Genomic DNA, 27837 nt, shown 5'->3' on the forward strand with positions numbered 1-27837 from the left:
TGATCTTGGACTTAAAACTTGAAGAAGTAAATTTCCAACTTGTCCGCAGCATTTTGTTTTGATAACCCGCGAAGATCAAGATTACTACTTTCCAATGTTCAAAAATATCCTTTCAGAATGATTTTGAAAAAGGAAACTTGTTTTCCAGTGTTGTTGTATCCGAGTCAAAATGAACATGCATACAGTGCTTTTAAGCAGCTGCTTTTAAATTAGAGATAGTTTAGCTTTGCTGAGACTATTAAAGTCTTTTGCATAAACACCCACTTGGGAAATTCAGGCACAGATCTGCGGCTCAAGCAGAAATTTTATGGCACTGGAATTCTTGGAATATACATTCACTGTAAACATTCACAATTGCTAGCTTACTTTTGCAACTGAAATACAATTATTTAAAAATTCTGTAGAATTTTGTATTTTTCTGTTGGATAAATTTTAGATACTAACAAATTTGTATTTTTGGCCACTCAAAATACAAATTTAACTTGAAATAATATTTTTAGTTTTAAGAAAAGGCTAGAGTCAGAATGGTATTCTCAATTTGAAGGAAATATTTGATTCCAGAAAAATTAGAATACTTGCCTTATTAGCTAAGACCTTACTTAAAAATGACACACACATCAATGGAACTTGTCATTCTGAATTCAATAAAATATATCTTTCCAGTGTCTAGAATGGCCATAGAGCCAATAGTCTCCTCTTTGTATATATACTGACAGCTCTAGCAACACATTAGAACATATAAACACTACCTGTATTCTTCAAGTAGCATCAAAAGAATAAGTTAGACAAGATGTAGTGTTTCTATCAAAGAAAGCAGTGTGCTTTAGGTTTTGGAAATGAGGGTGGCTGACAATTAATATTGTTTTCAATGAACGAACGTGGCATCCTGAGATGCATTTCCGCCTTTAGGATGATGTCATTTCTGCTGAGTCCCCAACTTTCAGGCTTGGATAAGATATTAAGCCAATGTCAAGACAAACACTGCTGATAAAATATTTATCAGGACAAATATTCACTTTTAAATACATTTGATTCATGTTCATTCTCATCTCTTAGTAACAAAGAACATAAAATTAAAGACATACCTTTGCTCGGCCATAGCCCTTGCTTATGGAGACTATAATTTTCACACTGCGGCCATCTTTATGTCCAGTTGCATCACCAGCATCATCTAGCAAAATATCTACCAAATTTTCAAAGAAACACACAGAAACACATACACAAAAGAGTCACATTAGCTCAGAGTTGTTCACTGTCATCGTTTCCTCCTCATAATCTTTCATCTTTCAACGGGAATATCGAGCTCTTCTGCTGCCCATTCTAGCCCAGCCGGTTTGAAAAATCTCAGCTCTCATGAGGATGAGTGACTGTTATTGGGTCAAAGTTTCCACCTAAGAATCTATTTCTGCTTCCAAAGATCTTCACCCAAGTGTTGAGCCATTGCATTTAGATGAGGAAGTTCCTTTTTCTATTACACACAGGTCTGAGTCATACCTGAGTAATATTCAGATACCATTATAACTGACAAACTGAAAAGCAATCTGATTTTTCCAACCAACTGAAAATAACCAAGCTCAATACCCATGTAATTATGAATGCAAAGGTACTGAGATTGACTGTCAACTGAAATTATTCACAAGCATTTGGCACCTACCCAGCTATATTACTACTTACCTTATATCTATAATTTTAGGTCATGTTATGAATTTCAACCATAGCATTATACTTTCCTGCAGAAGTATATTAATTATCACTTTCCTACCCCCTTTATGCTTATAGTTTCAAAATCAAAATAACATTTCTAATAATCAACTAAGAGTTACAGAAGCACAATAAAGCCAGCTAGCCTTTAAACTACCAATCTTTAAATGTGATTAAAGATTAATTTTCAAAATATATTATATGAGACTAATGTCCAGTATGGAGAATTATTAAAGCAAACTATTCCACATATAATGTTTTTCTTTGACAATGATGCTATTTAGAGCCATGCTTAATATAAAACTAGTGTTCTGTGGACCAAGGAAACTTAGTTACGTGTAGAATCGCACATGAGCCTGGTGACCAGAGAATACAACTGCTCAAACTGTAAATTTAGAGAGTCAAAAGCTGTGACTGTACCATTACAGATCAAATGGCTTCTGAAAATAAAATAGTCCTATTATATTAACAATTAGGAATATGCAGTTTTGCAAAAGATGGAGTGAAAAAAATAATGATGAAAGAACACATTTTAAAGTTTCAGGAGTAGAGAGATTTTCACCAGAATTCTTTAAACTGTCAAAGACAATCTCCCTTACTGGAATTTATTTATCTTACTAGAGTAACATCTTCACACTTTGTCACCTTTTTGTCAGTCTAACTCAAAACTCCTGAAGGGTCATTTTAATTCTCTTCTTGTTCCTTTTCTCAAAAGTTTGAGTGGGTTGTCATTCACATCTAAATATCTTACAGTTCATGGTTAATTACCTCTTTAGGACTTTGCTCGATCATTCATAACTACTCATGAATATTCAAAAGTATTTATTTTAAATAGTAGTTTATTAAGCATCAAAGAAATCAAGAACTGTGCTGGGCACTGGGAATGAACACTATGATGAGAAAGAAGATGAGTCCCCTGCTCGTTAGGAGGACACATAAGATCATCTCAGAATGTTTTCAGTGCAAGAAAAGAAAGAAGGAACAGGGCGGGACAGTGAAACAGAGTAAATTAAGGGAGTCTGCTCTAGACACACAGGTCATCCTGGAAGGCTTCCTTGAGGAGGTGGTACTTGGAAATACACCAAAAGGTTTGCAAGTGTTATCCAAGTGAAGACCCAGGAAAAGAGGTTCGGTCAACAAGAACAAATGCAAAAGCCTTGATGAAAGAAGTACGAGCGTTCAGGAACCAGACGAACGGTTGGGTGTTAGAAGTACCAAGACCAAGGCGAGCGTGATTTTGAAGTGGGTTAGGGCCAGATCATGTGACTTTTAGTAGTCCAGGGCAAGAGTGCAATCTGACTTTTGATCCGCTTTTCTGCTCAAGTTTGCCCTAGAAAACATGTAATTCATTTTATGTCATGCTTACGCTTACAGACGAGGCTTAAAATATGGAATATCTTCTGACATCAGTGAGGTAAATATTTACCAATCAATGAATGAATGTCCATCTCTGACTCTCACATAGGCGGCTACTTAAGGCAAAATGAACATAGTAATGAAGAGGTCAGACACTGAGGTCATCCAGACCTGGGTTCACATATTGGCTCCGTCCCTCACACTGGATGCATGACCTTATTATTATCATATTGTTACTATGGTCACCTTCCTAAGTCTTCCTTTGCTCACATGTAAAATGAGGCACAAAACTACCTGCTTCACAGGGTTTTGGAGAGGATAACAGACAATGCTTTCAAAGCTCTTAGTGTTTAGTAAGTTTAGCTATTCTAACCATTATTCCTTTTCTCTGTGTGTTTATTCTAAGTCCTTCTGTTGACAGTGAGCACATCATGACTCATTCTGGATCCAATTGCCCCTCAGGTTTTACGTCCACTGATGGGATAAAGAAGCAATTCTTTGTAAAAACAAGTAACAGCCAATCTGAGATAATCGTTGCTGTGGGTTTTGTTTTGTTTCGGTTTTTAATTAGAAAATAAAAAAAAGGAGTTCCCATCGTGGCGCAGTGGTTAACGAATCCGACTAGGAACCATGAGGTTGTGGGTTCGGTCCCTGCCCTTGCTCAGTGGGTTAACGATCCGGCGTTGCCATGAGCTGTGGTGTAGGTCGCAGACGTGGCTCAGATCCCGCGTTGCTGTGGCTGTGGTGTAGACTGGTGGCTACAGCTCCGATTTGACCCCTAGCCTGGGAACCTCCATATGCCACGGGAGCAGCCCTAGAAAGGCAAAAATACAAAAAAAAAAAAAAAAAAAAGAAGTTCTATGAACATTTTGAAAAAAAGAATAAAAAGACTTACCATTCTGGTTACAATCAAGTGAAATTCTGACCAAAAACTAAATGTTTTTTGAACTTCTGTCTTTTTTGGATGTATGAACATACTCTATGACTATTTCAGGAACTGGAGATGTGTCAGTTCTCCGCCTACTTCTTCTCTCTCTTTTTTTTTTTTTTTAGATTAATCATGAACTCTAGAAAGCTTTTCTGTTAAGCAGCATAAGGGCATTTTTTAATTTCCAATTATGAACCCGCTAAACAAGAGTGAAGACTATCAAAGCAATACCCTAGTCAAGTGATTTTAAATTTTTGTTAGTTCACACGCAAGTATCATGTTTGAAAAATAAAAAATAACATCGGACTAAAAGTAAATGACGAAATGGGTTATTATACAACACTGTTAAAAAACGGGAGTTCCCGTCGTGGCGCAGTGGTTAACGAATCCGACTAGGAACCATGAGGTTGCGGGTTCGGTCCCTGCCCTTGCTCCGTGGGTTAACGTGAGCTGTGGTGTAGGTTGCAGACGAGGCTCGGATCCCGCGGTGGCTCTGGCGTAGGCTAGTGGCTACAGCTCCGATTGGACCCCTAGCCTGGGAACCTCCATATGCCGCGGGAGCGGCCCAAAAGAAATAGCAAAAAGACAAAAAAAAAAACAAAAACAAAAAAAAAAAACGAATCCTCCCCCCACCAAACTGGTCCAAATTCTGAATCACGGCCATCAGAAATTATAAATTTACCTTCTTTGATTTTATGTTTATGAGTCCCAGTCTTCCCAGACATGAATCTTAGCCTCATTTTTACATGATTGTTCTTCCTAAATTACCTTCAATACTAACTTTGCCTCCTTCAAGCTTTATCATATTTCCAGAGGCTAAGACAAAATCATGCAACAGGCAGTGAAACCCTGCCGTTACGCCTTCCTATAAGGTACAGCCCTTTGCTTTCCGTGGAAGTGGATGCAGGCAGGAACGGACTGCCTTTCGGCAGAGATCCCACTTCACCTCTGCCAGGTTCATCGCCCGCAGGCCAACATATAGGATCTTGCTCAGGACTTTCAGATGCTACACATTTAAAGTTTTTGTTCTTTTTTTAACCACCTTTTGGAGAGTGTGGTTGATAATACTTTAAAGATAGTTCACATAATTATTACCATATTTCAATAGCGATAGTTTTATTTTATCTAATGATTTATAAGTTCATTTAAATATGAAATGTCTGCTTTTTCCTAGCTACCAATATTTCTTTCACTTGATGTTTATTCTCAGAATTCATTTCTCTTCCCTAATCTCCATCAAATGATATAAACACTGTTGTCATGAACTGCAGGGAATTCCCACTTGCCTTTTGGTTTCCAGTTGACTTTTATAAGAAGAAAGCAAGCATGCATTTGGGCCATTCATTTTACACCATGAAGGGCAGATATAATGAGTAGCATTTAAAAAATTCTGACCATTTAGAAACAAGAGATATAACTTATTAAAATATCAGTATCAGCTTGTTGGAGCTGTTTGTCTTCTTTGTTTTCATCTTCACCTTCTTTTTCTATATTTCAGTGTAATGTAATGCAAGCTGTGAAGTTTTCTCAGTTGGATAATGGAATCTAAAAATTGCCCAGGAACGTGTATATTCTTGATTTCCAAGCGTCATCTAGTGGCTGGGCTTTGCAATTACCGCAGAGCCTCATGTAAATCTTTCCTCAACTAAGTCTTAAATACGTAAAATGGTTTGATGCCATAGGAGCAGTTATATTTTACAACTGAATACTTCCTCAGCTATGAAGGCAACATTATGTCCTATGATTCTGTTTGCAGTTGAATCAAACTGTACCCTGTTCCATCGTTAGCCCTCCTGGACACGATAAAAGCATCCAGTGTGTTCTTTCTGTTTGTTGAAAATGTAACAGAGCTGGATGATGGAGCAGCATTATGTTCTTCCTGGGCAACATCATGCAGGACCATCTAGTCAAATTTAGGACTAGGTCCTGATACACTTGAAAATGGGCTTCTTACACTCAATACACTACACAGCTGCCTGTGGCTCTGAGTACTCTGCTCAGGAGTATTAAGGATCATCCCTGAGAGTATTGCTTCTTCATCCTCTGTAATCAGGGAGGAAGTACTTCTCAAACAGAAGTACTTGTTTTTAAATGATATGAAATCCTTATCTCTTAAGTCTTGCTCTTCCACACAGAATGCTCTTTTAAAATGATAAGGAAGTAGAATGCATTTACAAGAGGACAACAGGACTCTTTCTGAGAACTGGGGGGTTGACGTTTTGTCTCTTTTTTTTGAGGCTGCACCCGAGGCCCACGGAAGTTCCCAGGCTCGTGGTCTAATTGGAGCTACAGGTGCTGGCCGAAGCCACAGCCATAGCAACGTGGGATCGGAGCTGCGGCTGCCACCCACACCACGGCTCACAGCAACGCTGCACCCTTTAACCCACCGAGCAAGGCCAGGGATTGAACTAGTCGGGTCCGTTTCTGCTGAGCCGCAATGGGGGCTGACACTCTGAAGAGGGCATGGGGTGAGGGCTGGGTGTGGACATCGGAGGTCTCCCTGCGTCCGAAGCCATAAGCACGCTTTGAGGCAAGCAGGTGTGTGCGCATGATCACCTGAGGTAACAGACTCCGCGATGTTCAGATTGTTCAGAGAAAGCCCCAGGGACTGGCGCGAAGACGAGGAGCAGGTGCTGCTGGAGGACTCCGATGCGGGCCGAGCAGGCTTCGCCGCGTTGCCGGTCTCCGCCTTCAACCGGTCGTTTTCCGCCTTCAGTATTTCAATCTCGTTCTGTTGGGAAGACGGAAAGCGCAAAAAGCATGGAGCTGGCTTGGCTGAGAAAAGGGTACTGATCCTTTTAACGGAGTTAACTGGCTTGTCTACTAAGTAAAGCACATGCTGCTATATTAAATAAGCAAATATAAACAGCGAAAACAGGATTTTCATGGTTTTTCAAAGAAGGAAAAGTAATTCCTCTCTCTGTCTCTCACCCGCACCCATCGGGTATTCACAAGTGTTGACATACTAACCATAAGAATTTTTTATAATTTTTTGAACTCTATCATATATTTGAGGAGCTTCCCAGGATGGGGTCTCATTTCAATAAAGAATAACGTAATTGAAGAATTCATACCATTTCTCATTTTAAAAGTACTGCTAAACATACATATTGCCATATATAGGTAGTCACCAAGGATCTACTGTATAGCATAGGGAACTCAATATTTCGTAATAATCTACAATAGAAAAGAATCTGAAGAAGTACATATGTATCCCTGTATGTATGTGTGTATGTGTGTGTATATATTTATATATAATATCCCTGTATATACATGTGTATACATATGTAACTGAATCACTTTGCTGTACACTTGAAACTAACACATTGTAAATCAAATATACGTCAATATAATATTTTAAAAAAATAAAAAATAAAATACTGTTAAACAGAAAATAATGCTGCTTGGAATCGCCTGAATTCAGAGAGTTGAAAACCAGAGGAAACCAAAGGTAATAAAAATAAGGTGATTTAAAATGACTATTTCCGAGTTCGAGTTGATGTCTGAAAAAGTTTTTGTTCCTTCAAAAGGGGGCCCTAAGCGCATAAAAACAACAAAAGCCTTTTGATGAAAATACACAGGGGCAGATGAATCTGCTGGGCCATGAGCTATTCCTGTTTCAATCATCTGTGGTACCAAGTGACTACCGGTTTACGACGATAAAATGAAAACTTTGTCTGAGCACAGACTGGTTCTGAATTTAGCCTTCCGATGCGTCCAAAAAATACAAAAGCTTTACTTTCACAGATGGCATTCTGCAGCACTTTTACTTTCATATTTAGAAAGCATGTGTTGTGTTTCTGTAGTTTCCTCATTACGTTTGTTTTTCAACAGAAAATGGGTAAAGGTGTTTGAAGGTCAGATTTCAAAAGAATAGGAAAAAGTTAATGCAAAGGAAGCGTCAATCATGGAAGCGTGGAGCAGCAAGGGTTGTAGGAGTTTCTCGAAAAATTTAATTCTCAGTGAGTCCAATCAGTAGCACAAGTGTTTTCAATGGTCCTCGCGTGCAACCGGCCGGTGGGCGCTCCCACTTGCAAACCTGGACGTGACAAAATTCTCCATCGGCTATTGAGAAAGGAGTTGCGGAGACTAAATAAACAGAGGACATCTCCAAAAAGAATTTGAAGGTGAGATCTGTTTTTATATTAACTAGGAGAGGACAACAAGCAGCATTTCCAAGCTCTGCTTTTTTTCCCTGAAGGTGCTTTCGGACTGACCTGCATCCGGTTCATGGCTTCCCGGATCTGATCGAGATGATGAGCAGAACTGAGGGCCTCCAGCCGAATATCCGTTAATTTTAATTCCTTCTCTCTGAGCTCGCTCTTCAGCTGCAGAATTATCTCTGCCTCTGCCTCTGTGCATTCGCAGATCCTGAAGAAACAGGCATAAACTCAGTGGTGGGGGAAGCCAGAGGGTTAGGAAAAGCAATGCTTCTTTTAAAAACTGAACCACAATCTTATCCAGCAGGTACAGAGATTATTTGCTGCTGGCAAAACCTAGAGAAAAGGAGAAAGTTCTACAAACAGTCATATAGTCGCAGGTTCAAAATGGAAAATAGTAGCTGTCTCTTTCCTTCAATCTTTCCTTCTCATTTTCTGAAGTTTAAAGTTTAAATCTATCTTTACTATATACAAAGCGAGCCTCCAAATTCCCATGTTGCTGATATTTATGGGGCTGAAGAGTCATAGCATTACCATGTCTCATTCTACCTTTTTTTTTCCAGGAACTTAAAACTCTATTTGGAACATTTGAATTTTAGCAAGTTATGATGTCCTTAAAATGTTGATTTCTTGTAAAAATTTTGCCAAGAATAGCCTTATTTGCCACAACACTCTCTTCAGGTTATCATGAACATTTAACTTAAATGTTGTAGAAAATAAATCAGGGAGATGCGCTTGGGACATCTGAATAACGGATGAGTGGTACATAATCCTCCTGGTAGGCTCAGCTGATCTAGGAAATCAGCATTGAAGCTGCATCGCTAGCTGGGGGCTGTTTGAAGGTCATATACATTAAGTCCTTACTGTTGCGTTTTTTGCTGTTTTGTAGACAGCTTTGCAGGAACTATGTCGAAAGCATTGGTTTTCTATTAATGAACATCTTTTCCAGTTAAAATGTGAGGACTCAGTGGCTGGTCACAAACTGAGAGTGCCATGTCCTTCCTATACATCCGGAAATTTTATATGATGTACGAGGGTCTTAAATGGTCTGACCAGTGGCCCTGTTTCCTATGACAGTTTGAGACTCACCACTGTCATGGGCACACAAGGAAATCTGATTCAAATAGTATACAGAACAAAGATAATCATCAGAGCACGTGCTTACATTCTAAGTACTTTATTCTGTCTTGTCACCTCATCTAGCGGGGTACTATAAAAAGCGTTTCGCTATTTTTCTTTGACGTATCAATTGAAGAGAAACGGATTGCAGTTTGGCTCAAGGAACTCAAGTTTTACTTCCAGAACAGAAGGAGGGAGGAAGCAGTCATTGTTGAAATGCATGCGAGTGATTTTAGGAAAAGCAAGAGCAAACACTGCTTAGGTTACAACCAGGACCTCTGCAGTTTTCATGCATCACACTCCATTTTACCGGGATCTATGCTTGTAGATCACAGGGCCATTTTGCCGTTTCTTTGGTGGCCAGACAAGGGGTGACCTGCATTTAATGCACAGTTAGACAGATACACAGACAAATGCAAGTGAAAAGCAGTGAGAATCATAACTCAGAAAAGTGGAGAACAAGATCCGGAAACACTCAGGCTCTAATGGATGGAAAACAAAACAGCAACAGATGCTGTTTGCTTCCTTCGGATTCACGCAGACCCGACAACGACTGATGTAGAGAGGCTGCTGCAGTTGTGAAATGACCGATTCCTGACTCCATTTAGAACACAGATCCAGGCTTGGACTGAAGCTGTTTTTAACACAGACCTCAGCATCCCAGAGAAGGGGGGACTTACGCAGAGGCAGACTGCGAGGGCTTCATGGAGGCTGAGCCACAGTCACCCGCACCGTGGGGTAGCTTGGGGGATGCTGGAAGGGATGAGTCCGTGAGCTCTTCAATGTCCGAATGAGAGGAGGGAGGCTTGGTGGACTTCTTCTTCCCAAAGGCTTGTTTGAATGAGCTTCTCAGCTGCAAGAAGCACAGCGATTACCTTTCCAGTCTATTCACAGTGGGGGAGTTTTGCTTTGGGCCGTTAGTTTGCAGATGCCATCCTAGCCACTGCCTGGGGTCAGTACGTATAAGCAGAGTATTAACAGTTGCAGCACGGTATCTCTAAAACAAATGATACCGTGTTTGGGGGTTTCTGTTTGATTCTTGTATTAATCCAGCGCAGCGCAAACATGGAAGGCTTTGAAACAGTGCAGGGTCAAGGGCATGGCTGTCAGAGCACGCATTTAAAACGAAGTACCTTGAAGGGATCGCCATGCCAAATGTTCCTCTCTTCAAGGCAATTTGTTTTAAATGGCCACTTTAGCGCTACAATCAAGTCAGGGCCTGCTGACAGTATAAACTTAAAAAGCAAAAGGAAGTCAAATTCACCTAACACTTCATTAATTGTGATTTTTCTATTCAAATTTGCAGTTCCCAGACGATGCGAAACCAGAATTGGAATCCCTATAGCACACCATTCCCCAAGTAGTTTTTCTTCTCTTGAAAATTTGAAATTAAAATGAAAAGACACAAAGAAAAGACATACAAGGTAATCTGTTTTTAAAAGATATAAAAGCCTCCTGCCAAAATGAATAGCATTCATGCCAAGGGTGGGTATTTTTAGAGATGCATGCCAAATTGTCCAGGGTTTATATTCACCTCACTTCCTCTAGAGTTCACCTTGCAGAAACATGAAAGAGTGTGGAATTACAAATCAAGGGAATGAAGGCTGATCAGTATTTTAAAATACTACCTGCATAAACATTGTTTTAAAACAAAAAAGATATTTCTTTCATTATTTATAGAAGGCACTCCAGTAAAAGCCTCTGCTGGTTCTATTGCAGATTTCATCAAGAGGTGTACTTATTGAAATCTACTTTTCTTCCATGGCATTAAAAGAAATCCTTTACTTCATGTTTTTAAACATTTTGCAGTGATAGCCTCTTCCCCTCAGCTTTTCAGCCATTACTTAACATCATAAATTATTATCTCTAGCAAAGGGCTAGTTCTACTAAAGTACATGTGTATATTTCTACTGTTCTTTTGATAAAAATAAATAGTTTATTTGTGACACTTTATTCACATCATAAGCCCTGTGGATGCAAGGGGTGGAAAGGCTTTCAAGGTCTCTTCTTTCTCTTTTACCAATTCTCTTTCTCCTCTTCCTCCATCAGCATCTTCACCTCCACCACCACCATCACCACCACCACCACCACCACCACCACCACCACCATCACCACCACCACCACCACCACCACCACCACCATCACCACCACCAGCACCATCACAACTACCACCATCACCACCACCACCATCATCACCACCACTATCACCACCAATATCACCATCACCAATATCACCATCACCACCACCATCACCACCACAACTACCACCATCACCACCACCACCATCACCACCACCACCACCACCACCACAACCACCACCATCACCACCACCACCACCATCACCACCACCACCATCACCACCACCATCACCACCAATATCACCATCACCAATATCACCACCACCACCACCATCACCACCACAACTACCACCATCACCACCACCACCATCATCACCACCACCACCACCACCACCACCATCACCATCACCACCACCACCACCACCACCATCACCACCACCACCACCACCACCACCACCACCATCACCATCACCACCACCAGCACCATCACAACTACCACCATCACCACCACCACCATCATCACCACCACTATCACCACCAATATCACCATCACCAATATCACCATCACCACCACCATCACCACCACAACTACCACCATCACCACCACCACCATCACCACCACCACCACCACCACCACCACCAGCACCATCACCACCACCACCACCATCACCACCACCACCATCACCACCACCAGCACCATCACAACTACCACCATCACCACCACCACCATCATCACCACCACTATCACCACCAATATCACCATCACCAATATCACCATCACCACCACCATCACCACCACAACTACCACCATCACCACCACCACCATCACCACCACCACCACCACCACCACAACCACCACCATCACCACCACCACCACCATCACCACCACCACCATCACCACCACCATCACCACCAATATCACCATCACCAATATCACCACCACCACCACCATCACCACCACCACTACCACCATCACCACCACCACCATCACCACCACCACCACCACCACCACCACCACCACCATCACCACCACCACCACCACCACCACCACCACCATCACCATCACCACCACCAGCACCATCACAACTACCACCATCACCACCACCACCATCATCACCACCACTATCACCACCAATATCACCATCACCAATATCACCATCACCACCACCATCACCACCACAACTACCACCATCACCACCACCACCATCACCACCACCACCACCACCACCACAACCACCACCATCACCATCACCACCACCACCATCACCACCACCATCACCACCAATATCACCATCACCAATATCACCACCACCACCACCATCACCACCACAACTACCACCATCACCACCACCACCATCATCACCACCACCACCACCATCACCACCACCACCACCACCACCACCATCACCACCACCACCACCACCACCACCACCACCACCATCACCATCACCACCACCAGCACCATCACAACTACCACCATCACCACCACCACCATCATCACCACCACTATCACCACCAATATCACCATCACCAATATCACCATCACCACCACCATCACCACCACAACTACCACCATCACCACCACCACCATCACCACCACCACCACCACCACCACAACCACCACCATCACCATCACCACCACCACCATCACCACCACCATCACCACCAATATCACCATCACCAATATCACCACCACCACCACCATCACCACCACAACTACCACCATCACCACCACCACCATCATCACCACCACCACCACCACCATCACCACCACCACCACCACCACCACCACCACCATCACCATCACCACCACCAGCACCATCACAACTACCACCATCACCACCACCACCATCATCACCACCACTATCACCACCAATATCACCATCACCAATATCACCATCACCACCACCATCACCACCACAACTACCACCATCACCACCACCACCATCACCACCACCACCACCACCACCACAACCACCACCATCACCATCACCACCACCACCATCACCACCACCATCACCACCAATATCACCATCACCAATATCACCACCACCACCACCATCACCACCACAACTACCACCATCACCACCACCACCATCACCACCACCACCACCACCACCACCATCACCACCACCACCATCACCACCACCACCACCACCACCATCATCACCACCACTATCACCACCAATATCACCATCACCAATATCACCATCACCACCACCATCACCACCACAACTACCACCATCACCACCACCACCATCACCACCACCACCACCACCACCACCACCAGCACCATCACCACCACCACCACCATCACCACCACCACCATCACCACCACCATCACCACCAATATCACCATCACCAATATCACCATCACCACCACCATCACCACCACAACTACCACCATCACCACCACCACCACCATCACCACCACCACCACCACCACCACCACCACCATCACCACCACCACCACCACCACCATCACCACCACCACCACCACCACCACCACCAGCACCATCACAACTACCACCATCACCACCACCACCATCATCACCACCACTATCACCACCAATATCACCATCACCAATATCACCATCACCACCACCATCACCACCACAACTACCACCATCACCACCACCACCACCATCACCACCACCACCACCACCACCACAACCACCACCATCACCACAACTACCACCACCACCACCAATATCACCATCATCACCACCACCATCACCACCACCATCATCCTTTTCTTCTTCATCTCCCAACTCCTCAACAGACCCCTGCTCTGAGCCATTTATTTACAGATACTATTCTATTTTTCCTCATGATATCTCTGTAAAGTCAATATTAATTATCCAATTTTTAAAGATGAGAAAATTTAGGTTCCCCAAAGGGGGAAGTAACTTTCCTACAATCCAAATAGTAGCATCAGAGCTGGGATTGAAACCCAAGTTCAGTTAGTCCCAACTCCAAAATGTATGCTCTTCAGCACCATGCTCCCCTAATTTTGGTGTTGAGTGTAGCATTTGAGGTGTCAGTCACTTTGCTGAGATGCTCTATAAATGGCTGAGAGTCCCTAAAGCTCAGAAGGAAAAAGCCTGACTCACTGTGCAATAGTAAGCTTCTGAAAGAGATGAATGATAGTGGCTTACCCAGTTTTTCTTTTTCTTCTTCTTGGAGTCAGCATCATTACCACTGCCAATACTGGAATGGCTCGTGGCACTGTTGATACTAGAAACGCTTTCTGAAGAATGCTGTCTTCTGATGCGGAGGTCTAGCAACAGATAGAGATGATCACATGTGTTATCAAGACTTTTCAATCTGAACAAACAAGACTTTGAGGCTTGCTGAGAGGAAGTCCTCCAATAAAAGGCAACATGGCTTTGTATAGGTCATTTCTATGCAGCTTTTGTTTTATAAACTTAATAAATACAACCATACTTGCTTTGATTAACTGGGACATCTGTCTTAAGATTCAATGGGAATCTCAAATTAAGTCTGTAACACTGGTGATTTAATGAATTCTGAGTTTTGTCCCCAAATGAAATGCTATGCTAGAGATTTTTAACTGAATAACTGGCTCAAACAGCACATCCAAAATGATTTATTCCAAATGATTTGTTCCATGAAGTAAATGGAAATTTATAATAGCATGAGAATTGTGGCTTTTTAATATTTGTCATTTGAATAAAGTTACTGAAGCCAAATATATTAACTTTCCATTTCATAGACTCATACTATGTTAGAGCCAAAACAAACCTTGCAAGCAATCGAAGCACCTCATCTCACAGACGGGGCAAGTCAAGTGTAAAGAAGTTAAGTACCTCGATCAAGGTCAAAGAGCCAATGCGGCAAAGATCCTCAGGAGAGAATCTGGGTAGAATGCATTTTGTGAATTTAACAGAAATCATATTTAAGGCAGTGCAATTCTTCCACCATACCCCTAACCTCTGTTCATGACAGAACAGTAATAACAGTAACAATAATAACAGGGGTAGTAATAAAGCTAGCTCTTACTATGTGCCTATTCTGCTCTGGGAGTATCGAATTTTATTATTAAAGCAAACCACTGGAATGATGACCACTAAGTGAAACCACTAAATATAATTACCCTGTAGTCACAAAGTTGGAAAATAGTGGAGTCAATGTGAGACCTATTCAGATCCTAATGTCTACTGCATTAGCTGCCACCTCTCTATACTTCTAAAACGCAGGTAGTGGTTCTCCAGTTAACAAGATATTTTGAGGAGGATACCATCTGATATTAAATCACTGGTTAAAGATATTCACTTACTCTGTACAATCAGCATATAAGATTTATTTATAGTTATTACAATGGAAATTATTTTTACTTAGAGTGAACTGATCTTAGGTGTCAGCAGAGACACTAATAATTTATAAAATTGTGTTTAAGGTCAAATATACTTTTAGGCCATTTCTATTGCTATATTTAATAGCTATCAATGTAGAGCAGCCAAGCAAAAAAAGTCAGTGGAAGTTAGAAGATGTCAGAAATTACAATGTAGCTTTCAAAAAGTTCCCAGAGAAGTAATAATATATAATCAACCTTTCTAGTTGACTAATTTAACGGTAAAATGACTAATGGCAATGGAATTGTAAGTGGTTACTTTCAGAAATTACAATAAGTGTGGGTGAGTAATTTACAAATATATGTCTCTATCCTTGAACTCATATGCATACATATATAATAAATACTTTGTTCCACTAAGAGAATAATAATGCTGAAAAATGCCACAGTAGAGAAAACAAGAGCTGTTTTTAAGACTCTCTAGAGTTTGGTTTAAAAGTATTTTTTATGTGAGGAGAACATTTAAAGTTTTGTATGCCAAAAATATTTAAGATGCCAAAACCTAAATCGAGGCATTTGTGTGTGTTGTTTTGATACAGTAATAAAGGAGTATAGTATCCCATAGTCAACAAGTATGGAAATTATATGAATAAGCAATAAAAGAATATGCATAGGTGCTTATTAAATAAACAAATAAATTTAAATGCATTAAATTTCTTTTTTTTTTACAAACCTAAATTATTATTCAATAATGATAAAGCTAGATTGAAGGCCATAATTAACAATGGCCATATGAAAGAAGCATTTGAGTACTCCAGAATGGTAGAGACATAATGAAACATAGTGTTCCTTCGATTTTATAAACAACTTTGATGTAAGAAAGTTTCCCTTTATACCACATTTTTTTAAATTGTTATTTCCCCAATACAATTTTTTTTCTACTATACAGCATGGTGACCCGGTTACACATTCTCTTTTCTCCCATTATCAGGCTCCATCGTAAGTGACTGGACATAGTTCCCAGTGCCACACAGCAGGATCTCATTGCTAATCCATTCCAAAGGCAATAGGTTGTATCTATTAACCCCAAGCTCCCCAGTCCATCCCACTCCCTCCCCCTACACCTTGGCAACTACAGGTCTATTCTCCAAATCCATGAATTTCAAAAAATAACAATAAAACAAATAAATATATTAAATTTCTATTTCAATTGGCTATAAGCTTCTCTGAACAAAATTAGTATTTGCTAATTTTACCTTAATAACTGACTTTCATGAATAAATCAGATGGATTATTAAAGTATTCCAGTTTTTATTATATCCTAAACTAACAAATTATATTTGACTTCAATCAATCCCCAAATTTTAAAAGATAGGTAAACTCTTATAACCATAGGCCAAAACTAGTCCTTGGAAGTATTAGTTATGTTCAGCTATGATATGACTGCATTTGCAGTAAAAATTCTCAAGGGAATGCATGTTACTTTAACAATTCTTTTCTAGTGTTTAAGTATTTGACTGAATACATGTGACATCATAGAGCTCAGCAGAGAACATTGACCAAACGAATATCGCCAACCTCAATGAATGGAGAAACTTGTTTTAAAAATATGTACTTTCGTCACAAACTCATTCATTCCCAGCTTCCCACCCTGTGCACCGCCGCTGCTGGAGTTCAAGCTACCACCATCGCCTGCTGGTGCTAAGAAGAGCTGTCCAACTCACCTTCAAACCATTCTAAAGACTGTAGCTAGAGAAACCTTTTCTAAAGAAAAATCTCACTATCACTCCCTTACCAGACTTCCCAACAGATTCCTATTTGAATAAGAATGGGAAACATTTCAACTTTTAAATAGGGCTTAAAGGTCCCTCAGCAAGCTGGTCAGTGTTTATCTCTCCAGCCCGGTTCTACCTGTCTTATCTTTGGTCATCATCTTCCTTATGCTGGTTCCATAAAAGGCGCTTTCTCTTTTCTGTCTCAAGTTCTGCTAGAACGCTCTTCTCTCAACATTTGCTATATGGCTTGATAATTAGTCTCTGGGCCTCCCCCTATGCGCTGCCATCTGGTAGAGGCCTTTCTTGACTATGCAACTGGGGTAGGTTCCCTGGTAACCTCATTCTCTATGGTACCTTTTCTTGTCCATTTTGGAACTTGTGACGATTTTATATGCACATTCGGCTACACCAACGACCACAAACATTCTTTATTTCTTCTCTCCCTTTAGATTAAAAGTTTAATGGAGACTGCCTGGTTTGTTTACCACTATATACCCAGGGATTTGTACAGAGTATTGCATGTGGTAGGTAATCAATAGGAACTCGTTGAATAAAATTATTATTATTATTCCCTTAGTGCAATACTGAGTTTTAACACTACAGGAACACAACCTGAATATCCTATATATACTCAACTCTCGATAACTTTTTTTGTTACTTTTAAACTTTATACAATTTTTTAAATCTTTCTTGCCCAATTTGAATATTAACTGTTGTCATTTTGTTTATTTTAGGCACTCTTCCCACATTTCTGAGCAAAGGAATTCTTCTTTTTCAACTCCAGTAAAGATAGTAAAAAAAACTACCTGTTGCCTGAGATAAAAGGAACCTTTCCAGGAAGTTTTACTTCAGTGGCTTGTACTGTGGTAAAGAAAGGATTAAGCCTTTTTAAATCCCTTCTGGACCTATTTACGACATGAAGATTTAGAACATAAGCTGCTTTATTATAGCTCTAAGATAAGCTTTAAATATTCAGTAATTTTCCATGCTGCATATAAATTAACTCCCCCACATGGAAAGTTGCTAAATTCTTAACAGAAGTAGCCCCAAGAGAACCAGTTTGTCCTTCAATTTAAGTATATCTCACTTTTGTAAAATCACTTTCTTAAAAATTTAAATTTCAAGTTTTTAAAATTTATATTATTCTTTTCTATAAAATTTGAATAAGCCCCTTTGATGTGCACGGCAACATTATGGCCAGGATTAAGGACTAGGAAAACAAACCACTCTACCCTCAACCAGGAAAGGCAGACCATAGATAAATTAAGGCACCAAAGTATAATGCAAATTTTGATAGAGGAAGTACAGTTATTTCCAGGAATATATCACCAAGGAACTTCGTAGAGCTGATGAGTCAAGGAGGCATGGTTAGGCTAACTGTTGCAAGATTTCAAAAAGCTTTTATGCTCAACAAACAGGGTAGAAATTTCCAAGTAGAATAAAGAGAATATATCAAGAACTTTTGAAGAACCAGAGGAGGTTCAGGGCAACTGAAATATGAAATACACCACATTTATGGCCAAAAGGACAGAAGGTCTGGAACAGTGTCTAACACATAAATAGTAATCAATAAATAGCTGTTGAATGAACAGAGCAAAGAGAAATTATGACATGTTAGGGAGTGTGCATTTCACCTAAAGGCCATGGGATACCTGTTAGGCAGACAGGTTGCTAGACAATTGCTCTGGTCTCAGTATGAAGAATATCATGAAGAAGTGAGAGATAAAGAGGAGGAAGGCTCGTCAGGAGGCTGTGGTCATAGGTCAGGGGAAAGATGAGGGAGAGTTGACAGCAGGATCAGAGAAAAGGTAGCCAGAGATTTTTACGGGGTAGAATCTACAGAACTTGGTGATTTACTGACTGGGGAGATTCTGGTTGCGTGGAAGGATGGTGATGCCGTTTACTGAGGCAAGGAGCACGGAAGGCAAAGCAGGTCTAAGAAGGAAGAAGACACGTCAAATTTGGAGACGTTAACAAAGAGACATCCAAAGATAATCTAATGGAATTCTCTTTTTGGCAGCGGGATGGACCGACCTGTAACTCACAAGATAAACCTGGCCTGGAGAGATATATTTGACAGTTATCAACACATGAATAGTAATTATAGCTAGAGTACTAGATGAGCTTGTACAGAATTTTAGCTGCGATGAAGAGAATCATAATGTATAAAACCACAACAGAAGAAAGTTCAGGCCTTGGTTCTAAGAAACACCAGTGTTTTACAAATGTATACAAATGAGTGACCCCACAAGAGAAACCTTGAAAGAGATTTCAAAGGAGCACAAGAAAAACTAAGAATGCTAGATGTCCTGAGCATTAAAGGAAGTGAATGTTTAAAGTATAATGGAATGGGCCTCAGTAGCGAATGCTATTTCCATGACAAATAGAGTAAGACTTTTTTTTTTTTTGTCTTTTTAGAGCCACTGCCATAACATATGGAGGTTCCCAGGCTAGGGGTCAAATTGGAACTGCAGCTGCTGGCCTACGCCACAGCCATAGCAACACGGGATCTGAGCTGCATCTGCGACCCATGCCACAGCTCATGGCAACGCTGGATCCTTAACCCACTGACTGAGGCCAGGGATCAAACCCACGTCCTCATGGATACTAGTCAGATTCTTTAACCACTGAGCCGCAACGGGAACTTCACAGTAAGATTTTTTTAATTTTAATTTTTAAAGCTCTTTTTTTTTTTTTTTTTAAGTTCCTTGGGAGGGCTTCATTTTTTTTTTTTTTTTTTTTTTTTTTTTTGGTTTTCTTTAGAGGGGGGTGGAGTGCTGTGCCCATAGCATGTGGAAGTTCTGAGGGCCAGGAGCTGAACCCACGCCGTGGCAGTGACTTGAGCCACGACAGCAACAACAATGAATCCTTAACCCAGACCAATCCCACGAATTTCAAATGCACTGGATTTAGAGGGATATTAAGTCATTATTGATGCTGGAGGGAAGAGTTTTGGCGGAATAGTGGAAAGAGAACCCATACTCGTCTGAAGTGTGTCTGGTTGTTGAAGACACTGAATGATTCCATCAAACTTCCCCAAAGTCATGCGGAAATGGGAAGAGAGATGATAGAGCACTAATCCCTAGAGATTGAGGAAAGCATTTCTCAGCTGGTAAAGAGTGGAGCCTATCGACTGCTACGGAAAAGAGAACAGGAATAAGCGGAACCCACACAAACGAAAAAAGCGGCCAGACACTGTCACACAGTATTTCTTCAATGGCCAGCTAAGGGGAGGCTGGTGTCAGAGAAGATGATTTCGTCAGTGTTTGGAACTGCCGAAGCAGAGTATTCATAAAAACACACATTTTTAGTCCATTTTCATCAGTGTTAAGAATGTCATCAGTGTTTGGAACTAGGATGAGCTGTTCCCCACATCTGCTATTCCCCGTATTGATCACTGGACTTTGTATACAGAGCTAGATTTTCATTCTCCTTCCCAAGTTGTGTTTGGCTTGAAGGGAGATGTGAAGGTAGTAGTCAACGTCCCCAGACCCACCTTCACACATCAAGTGGAGAGAAGTGTGCACGACCGTAGAAGCAAATTCCTCAAGGTCAATTCAGAAATTACTCGATGCAGAAAGTTACTGCTCTTAAATTCTGGGACTGTGACTGCAGTAATACCCACGCACTCGTTATAAAAAGCAACGCCACTGAGTAAAAACAGCTTAATAAATAAACGCTTCTTATGCTGGAGGGAAAATGGCCGGATGTCGAACTCTACCTTTGGGAGGGTGGTCTGGACCGTTCAGGGCTCCCTGAATGGCTGCCTGGGCAGCAGAGTTCTGAGCCTTCAGCATCTCGATGGTTTCCCTTAGCTCTATCAGTTCAGACTCCTGCGAAACAAACAGAATTTAGACGCTTTAATACCTGAAGAGGAAAGGAAACGCTTCTTTTCATAGTCTGCTATCAAAGGAGTTTGATATTTTGTAGTGCTGACGTCCTAGGAGCTTGGGATGCTTGGCTGAGCTTTCAAGTTGTGTCTTACAACTTCTCACTCGTAAATGTACGAAGCTCAATGCAATGGAGACTTCTTAAAAAAAGTCTTGGTTATTCTCTTATGAACGGGATCCAAAGGGTTTTTTTAAAGACTTTTAGTTTTGCTATTATAGTTGATTTACAATGTTCTGTCAATTTCTGCCATACAAAGGAGTCTTTATTTCTTTAAAAGGTTAGTACCGAGAGCTGACCAGTACAACACAAAACAAGATATCCTCTTGCTCACTTAGATACCACACTTCTTAGCAGTACTCATGACTTCATTGCATAGTTACACATCAGTGAGGCACTAGTGCATCGGAATGGAAACCTTGTGTGTTTGTCTAATGAGGAATCTCAGATTTTGTCTCATTTATTTTGTACTTCACAAATCGATTCTTCACATCCAAGTACAAAACACAGATTTCATTCCTAACTTACTCGAGTGCCATATTACTAACTCCGCTGTCAGATCAAGGCCATCTTGGATTCTGGCACTTTTTATCCAATCAACTTCCTCCCATGAAGACCCAGTTCCTCAAGCCAACGCAATATAGGAATTTTTAGAAGATGAAGAGAAATACATAGTCATTAAAATACTTAAATTATTTTTAAAAGGCTTACAGACTAAAATTGGATCAGACACCTAAACTATTTTCTTATTGAATTTAGGGCAATTTTAAGCTATGCCTCAATGAAAATACTTGTATACATAGGACTTTCCACAGTTACTTAAATGAGTATCTTTCAATAAATAAATAAATTTAAGTAGATTTACTTAAATCAGTAAATAAAGGACTCCTTACGAGGAAGAGGGGATAACAATAACGACAAAGAGGAAAGGGAGTGCTGTTTCAGCAGAAGCCACGTTCCATCAGGAGCACAAAAAACAACTCTCCTTCTCGGCAGCAATGGCAACCCTAAAACCTAGAATCCCTGTCAGCCTCCTCGGGGGAGAGTGCCTGTGTAACATAGGCGTCATTCATCATTTGCTCCAGCATCTTTGGCAAAAGCAAAAGAAATTAGGCTTGGGTTCTTCACTCCATGGTAAGCGGTTTATTCCTGCTTAATGTCTCCCAATAAATATGAAAAAAGTCAGGATGGTGACAACTGCCTCTGCAGAAAACTGCTTCGACATGGGAATGCCCAAAGACTGTAGAAAGTTAAAAAAAAATAGGGCACTAACTGAAATGACATCCAAGTTTGGAAATAGGTACCTGGGACCTCATATACCCATTTTCCTTGAGTATCTGGCATATTCCTCATCGAGGACAGTTAGATATTTTAAAAAACAAACCCTCCTATCGACTTTTAATAACTTATAAGTCAAAGACCCTCACAACGAAAAATCAATAGTGACCTCCTGGATTCACTGACACATCTTCAATGAATCTTGACTGCAATCTCATTTGTGTTTACTTATCATAAAGGCAAAAGAACATGTTTATGGAAAATTGCCAATGTCATGATAAAAAATCAGATATTCATCATAATTTCTCAGTCTCTCTGAGTTCTATTTATATTCTGTCCCTTGCCCAACTTGTAATAGATAAGTTTGGCAAATTTTAATGTATCTTCCCATTTAAAATAAATCTCTCAGGTGGTAAAATATTTACTGGAAATTCATTCTGTTTTTACAAGAAATTTATTCACAAAAGGATACCTATAGTGCATACTTAATGAATCACTTAATTTAAGGAGTAATTTTAAAACATAGAGGCTATGATGAATATTAAATTTTAAAGTCAGATTTTCATCCTTGAATTTCAGATCAATAGTGCTGGTACTTTGGATTAAAAATCTGCTAAAACATTTGCCTTTAGGTTTAAAGAGGGAAAATGAAAATGAAATCTCATGCAAATATCTAAAAACTTAGCTTAATTTTATGGGTTCACTGTCAAAATTTTATCCTTTTTAGAGAAATCTCTTCTAGAAACTATTTTTTTTAATTAGTTGAATTTTCAGGTAACCTTGATTTTTCAGGAAACTGTGCTGAATGAAATAGAAGAATGATCACTTTCTATCTCTTCAAAAAAAGAAGCAGACATTAGCAGGGTAGTTGTCACACAGTGTGGCACAATAAGCCCGCTGGAGGAATAACTAGGTAAACAATATATTCAGGAGCGCCCGTCGTGGCGCAGTGGTAAACGAATCCGACTAGGAACCATGAGGTTGCAGGTTTGATCCCTGGCCTCGCTCAGTGGGTTGAGGATCTGACATTGAGCTGTGGTGAAGGTTGCAGACACGACTCGGATCCCTCGTTGCTGTGGCTGTGGTGTAGGCCCGGCAGCAACAGCTCCGATTAGACCCGTAGCCTGGGAACCTCCACATGCAGCGGGCACGGCCCTGAAAAGGCAAAAAGACAAAACAAAACAAAAAACACCACAATATATTCATTATATCGAGTGAGAAAATCACATCTATGGAAACATTAGTGTAGCCGAATTCACAGCGGTAGTGCTTTAGGAGAACCTGTAAGTATAAGCCAGCAGCTATAAAAGAGTCCATTGTCTTTAGGTGAAAAGAGTTAAATTCTACACCGATACGCTGTTCACACCCAAACTTGTTCTCTCTCCACATTTAGAGAAATCCCTTCCTTTTTCTTACTTCGGTTAAGGAGCTCCAGCCTCCCCATCATTCAAGGTAGAACCGTCTCTTCCTGCGTCTTCCCACGTGATTGCCTCCTTTGCTCGGAACACCGCTCCTCACCCTCAAGGGCCGTGGCGAAGTACGGCTGTACCTGCGACACTCTGTGGTTTTCCAATCAGGAAAAACGCACAGGCCCTCTCTCTGTGCTGCAGGCCACTTGATACACTCAGCTTATTTAGTTGTTGAAGCGTTTGTCTTTTCATCGGACTTATGATCTGACCTCAGTAAATGTTCAGCTGACTTCGTTCCGATGTCCTGGTCTATGCTAAACAGGGTCTCTCCCTTCTGAGGGCTGGTGTAAACTGTAAGTCTACCGCTGGTTTAACATGAGGGCGTCTGCTCTCTCAGGGCAGCCACACCGAAAAAGCCAATAACTTTATCATTCCTTAGAAACTGAAAGTCTCAATATGGCTAAAGCAGGGGAATCATTTCCTTGGGATGGCAACAAGGTGGGTTTTCCTTTCTTTCTTTTCCAATAGGGTGTAGTGATGAATATAATGCATTTTTAAACGAAGACTTGATTGAGGCAGATTTTTAATAATTTATTTCTAGACTTCCTTTTCCCCCCTTTGCTATTACAGTAGATTGTTCACATTTATTTTTTAAGCTATATATTTTCTAAGTTGTCCATGTTTCATGGAATGTGCAATGTTGCTTTCAAGTACAATCATGGATTCCCTGGGTTTTGGCCATGGTGGGGAATGTGGGTGAGGAAAATAATTAGCAATGAGTTCCAGACATAGCAAACTATAAAACTGTTCTATAATCTGAAATATTTGATTTTGCAAAATCATCTTTGCATCTTTAAGGTGACCTAATAAAAGACATTTAAGTTCTGAAAATCCCTATTAAACCTTCCGAAAGAACCTGGAAAATGCGTATGCCATCAAGATACGAATTTGAAGTCTGTTCCTCTAACTGAGTTTCCTGTGCTCCTCATTAGCTACCAAATGGAAGAATGGGGCTGGAGTAATTCTGCAAAGGGTCTTGCAAATAAGATGATCAAATAATACTGTGTTGCTATTTCCCACTTTTTAAAAATGATACTTTAAAACGTGAAAACCAAACTAAAATTTCATTTATTTACAATAAGCTATTCAAGATAATGATGCCCAAACATAGGGAACTATGTAATATTCCGGGTTCCATGAGAACTTCTTGTGTAAAAGAGGCTGGATGGAGACATTATCTCTTCTAACAGTTTTGTACATATTTCTGAGGCAAAACAAGTTAGCAAGGTCAGCCTTGAAATACTTGGAAATAAAATGATAAAATCTTGTGTCACAATGGAAGCCTTGCTTGGTGTTTTTCCAACCTAATTTCCGAACTAGATCTGACCTCCTTCCCAACTCCTCCTGGATACCAGCCTCGTTGAGGATCCACAGGTGGGCAACAATCTCATCAACCCACCGGACCCCCTACTTGAACTTCTAGGCAGGGTTCTTAAATCCTTTCCACTGAACCTGTCTTTTCTTCTTTGCGTTGACATGGTAGATCTCACGTGGTCTAGATACAGTTTCTTTGAACACATCCCACTCCTCATCCCCTCGTATGTGTCTTGAAATCTTGAGAATTTTTCACGGAAAGAACCTGGCCAGCCCTGGCGCTAACTAAATGAAGTGGATTTATCAAACCACAGTGGCATCAATAACTTGTATCCATAATTAACTTATGGATTCAAATTATCCTAAAAGGCTAACAAATGTATTTTCTGAGTCTAGTGATAAATTATTAAAAACACTTCTAGATGAGACATATTTTAATCTGAACTAGGACGACTTAATATAAAGACTCAACTAAATTTTTAGGTTCTACATTATCTATTTCCAACAGTTGGTTTTGAATTTTCTCACTTTTAACATACAAGGTTCTATTCATCTAGACATCCAAAAAGTAGTTTCACGGAGGTAAGAATGAGTAAGCCCTAGACTGCAGTTAGCATAAGAATCAGTGTCTGAGCTCCATCACTCACCCAAAAATATACTCCTCTGTCAAGCTCTGACTTTCTAACATGGCTAACCTAGCATGCCTTAATATATGCTCTAATCGTGTCTGGCGTTACAGAGACATATAAGGAACAGATGTGAAAGTCCTCTAATTATCAGTGAGTATATAATACACCCCTAGTAAATGTGCAAGGATTTAGCAGTAGCTCTGTAACAATTTCACTCCTCAGGATTTAGATTTGCAGAATTCTTTCCATTGTGTTGACCTTTATTGCAGGCTTTCAATAAGAAATAAAACCCTGAACAAGGAGTTCCCATTGTGGTACAGCGGAAATGACTCCATCTAGTATCAGTGAAGATGCAGGTTCCATCCCTGGCCCTGCTCAGTAGATAGGAGATCTGGCGTTGCTCGGAGGCCGTGGTGTAGGTCAAAGATGTGGCTTGATCCCGCGTTGCTCTGGCTGTGGCATAGATCAGCAGCTGTAGCTCCGATTCAGCCCCTTGCCTGGGAACCTCCATGTACCATGGCTATGACTCTAAATAGCTAAAAAAAAAAAAAACCCTGAACAATAATTTGAGTGACAATTTTTTTGATTCTGACAAGGCTGGTACATAGCTAGCAGATGCAATGAAAATAAGCAGTTTCATCACATGTGACAGATGCTTCAGGGCCTTAGGTCTTAAGTCCATGAAAGAATCTTGGTGGAGAAGGGCTAGCCAAGGGACAAGGACCCGAAATCCAGGTAAAATTCTTGGTTAAACTGTCACCGTCACAATCTGCTGAGCCCTAGATTAGGTTCGGGCCAATACTGGGGATCACGTATGTCACTGTCCTGGCAGCACAGGTGACAATCCTCTCAACTACCTCTAGTTACACACTTCCTCTCATGTAACGTGGTCTTCTGGCAGCTATTGGGAATGCGGTTCAATGTTAGGGATGCTGCTAGACTGATCTTCGTAGCTAACTTTTATCATGCTAGTGTCCGAAACCCTCGGCTCTTTGTTTTCAAAGGCCAGATTCCTTGCACATCTTTTAAGCCTTAGTTCCCTTCACATGCCTTCTTTTTCCGGTAAGGCCCCCCCTACTGTCCCTCCTTGCTCTTCATGCTCAGGGTGTTCCTTTCTCTATGACTTAATGTCCTCCGTCTCTCCAGAATTAACCTTTTTTTTCAGGTCCACACCAGCGGCACATGGAAGTTCCCAGGGTAGCAGTGGAATCGGAGCTGCAGCTGCCGGCCGACGCCACAGCTCACGGCCACGCCGGATCCTTAACCCACTGAGCGAGGCCAGGGATGGAACCCGCATCCTCATGGATCCTGGTCGGGTTCATGAACCCCTGAGCCGGAAAGGGAACCCGCCCCAGAATTCGCCTTCCTCATCCTCCCAGAGCCTGCTGGTGCCCCTCTCCCCTACCGCCAGTGAGAACACTCAGGACAGTGTCCTGTTACATTTCTAACGGTACCTCGTATTTTCTGCCTCCTGAGTTATTCCTACATGTCTTTTATTTTTATTTTTTTAAACTAGGCAACAAGTCTATAGCAGCAGTATTTTGGCACATACGTTTGGCAAGAGAATCTGTGTGACTTGGCATCTGGAAACAAGAAAACACTTTAGAACACTCTGTAAGGGAATGATTTTGGTCTATAAAGCAAACTAAAATTTTGACATAGTTTTCAGACTAAATCATGCCATATTACGTGGAAAATCACATGTGGAAGCAGGAGACTTGGATTTGAGTCCTAGTTTAGTTTATATATATTTTTAAGTCAATCACCAAACACATGAAACCACCTGGGCCTTTGGTTCTTCCTGTGTTAGCATCCCACCTCGCCTCC

General features: G+C 40.9%; 1 protein-coding gene across 33 annotated transcripts in view; it reads right to left on the minus strand.

Moving 5' to 3' along the window:
* Nucleotides 1–27837, minus strand: part of NAV3 (neuron navigator 3) — a 602126-nt gene that overhangs the window by 26941 nt on the left and 547348 nt on the right. For 20 of the 33 annotated variants that reach the window (XM_084957747.1, XM_084957752.1, XM_084957749.1 and 17 more), the window contains 7 exons: nucleotides 21154–21265; nucleotides 14501–14622; nucleotides 10799–10819; nucleotides 9945–10117; nucleotides 8203–8356; nucleotides 6542–6716; nucleotides 1086–1183 (listed from right to left, as the gene is read on the minus strand). In XM_084957747.1, the coding sequence (XP_084813873.1) occupies nucleotides 1086–1183; nucleotides 6542–6716; nucleotides 8203–8356; nucleotides 9945–10117; nucleotides 10799–10819; nucleotides 14501–14622; nucleotides 21154–21265 (855 nt within the window). The remainder of the gene's footprint in view (nucleotides 1–1085; nucleotides 1184–6541; nucleotides 6717–8202; nucleotides 8357–9944; nucleotides 10118–10798; nucleotides 10820–14500; nucleotides 14623–21153; nucleotides 21266–27837) is intronic. The other 13 variants (XM_084957743.1, XM_084957757.1, XM_084957742.1 and 10 more) reach the window with 1 other exon arrangement.

This window comes from Sus scrofa, chromosome 5 (assembly GCF_054392235.1).
Source record: "Sus scrofa isolate SSC_HxYL_T2T_F1_AM1 chromosome 5, Sscrofa_HxYL_maternal_Yorkshire_Landrace_v2.0, whole genome shotgun sequence".
Taxonomy (NCBI): Eukaryota; Metazoa; Chordata; class Mammalia; order Artiodactyla; family Suidae; genus Sus; species Sus scrofa.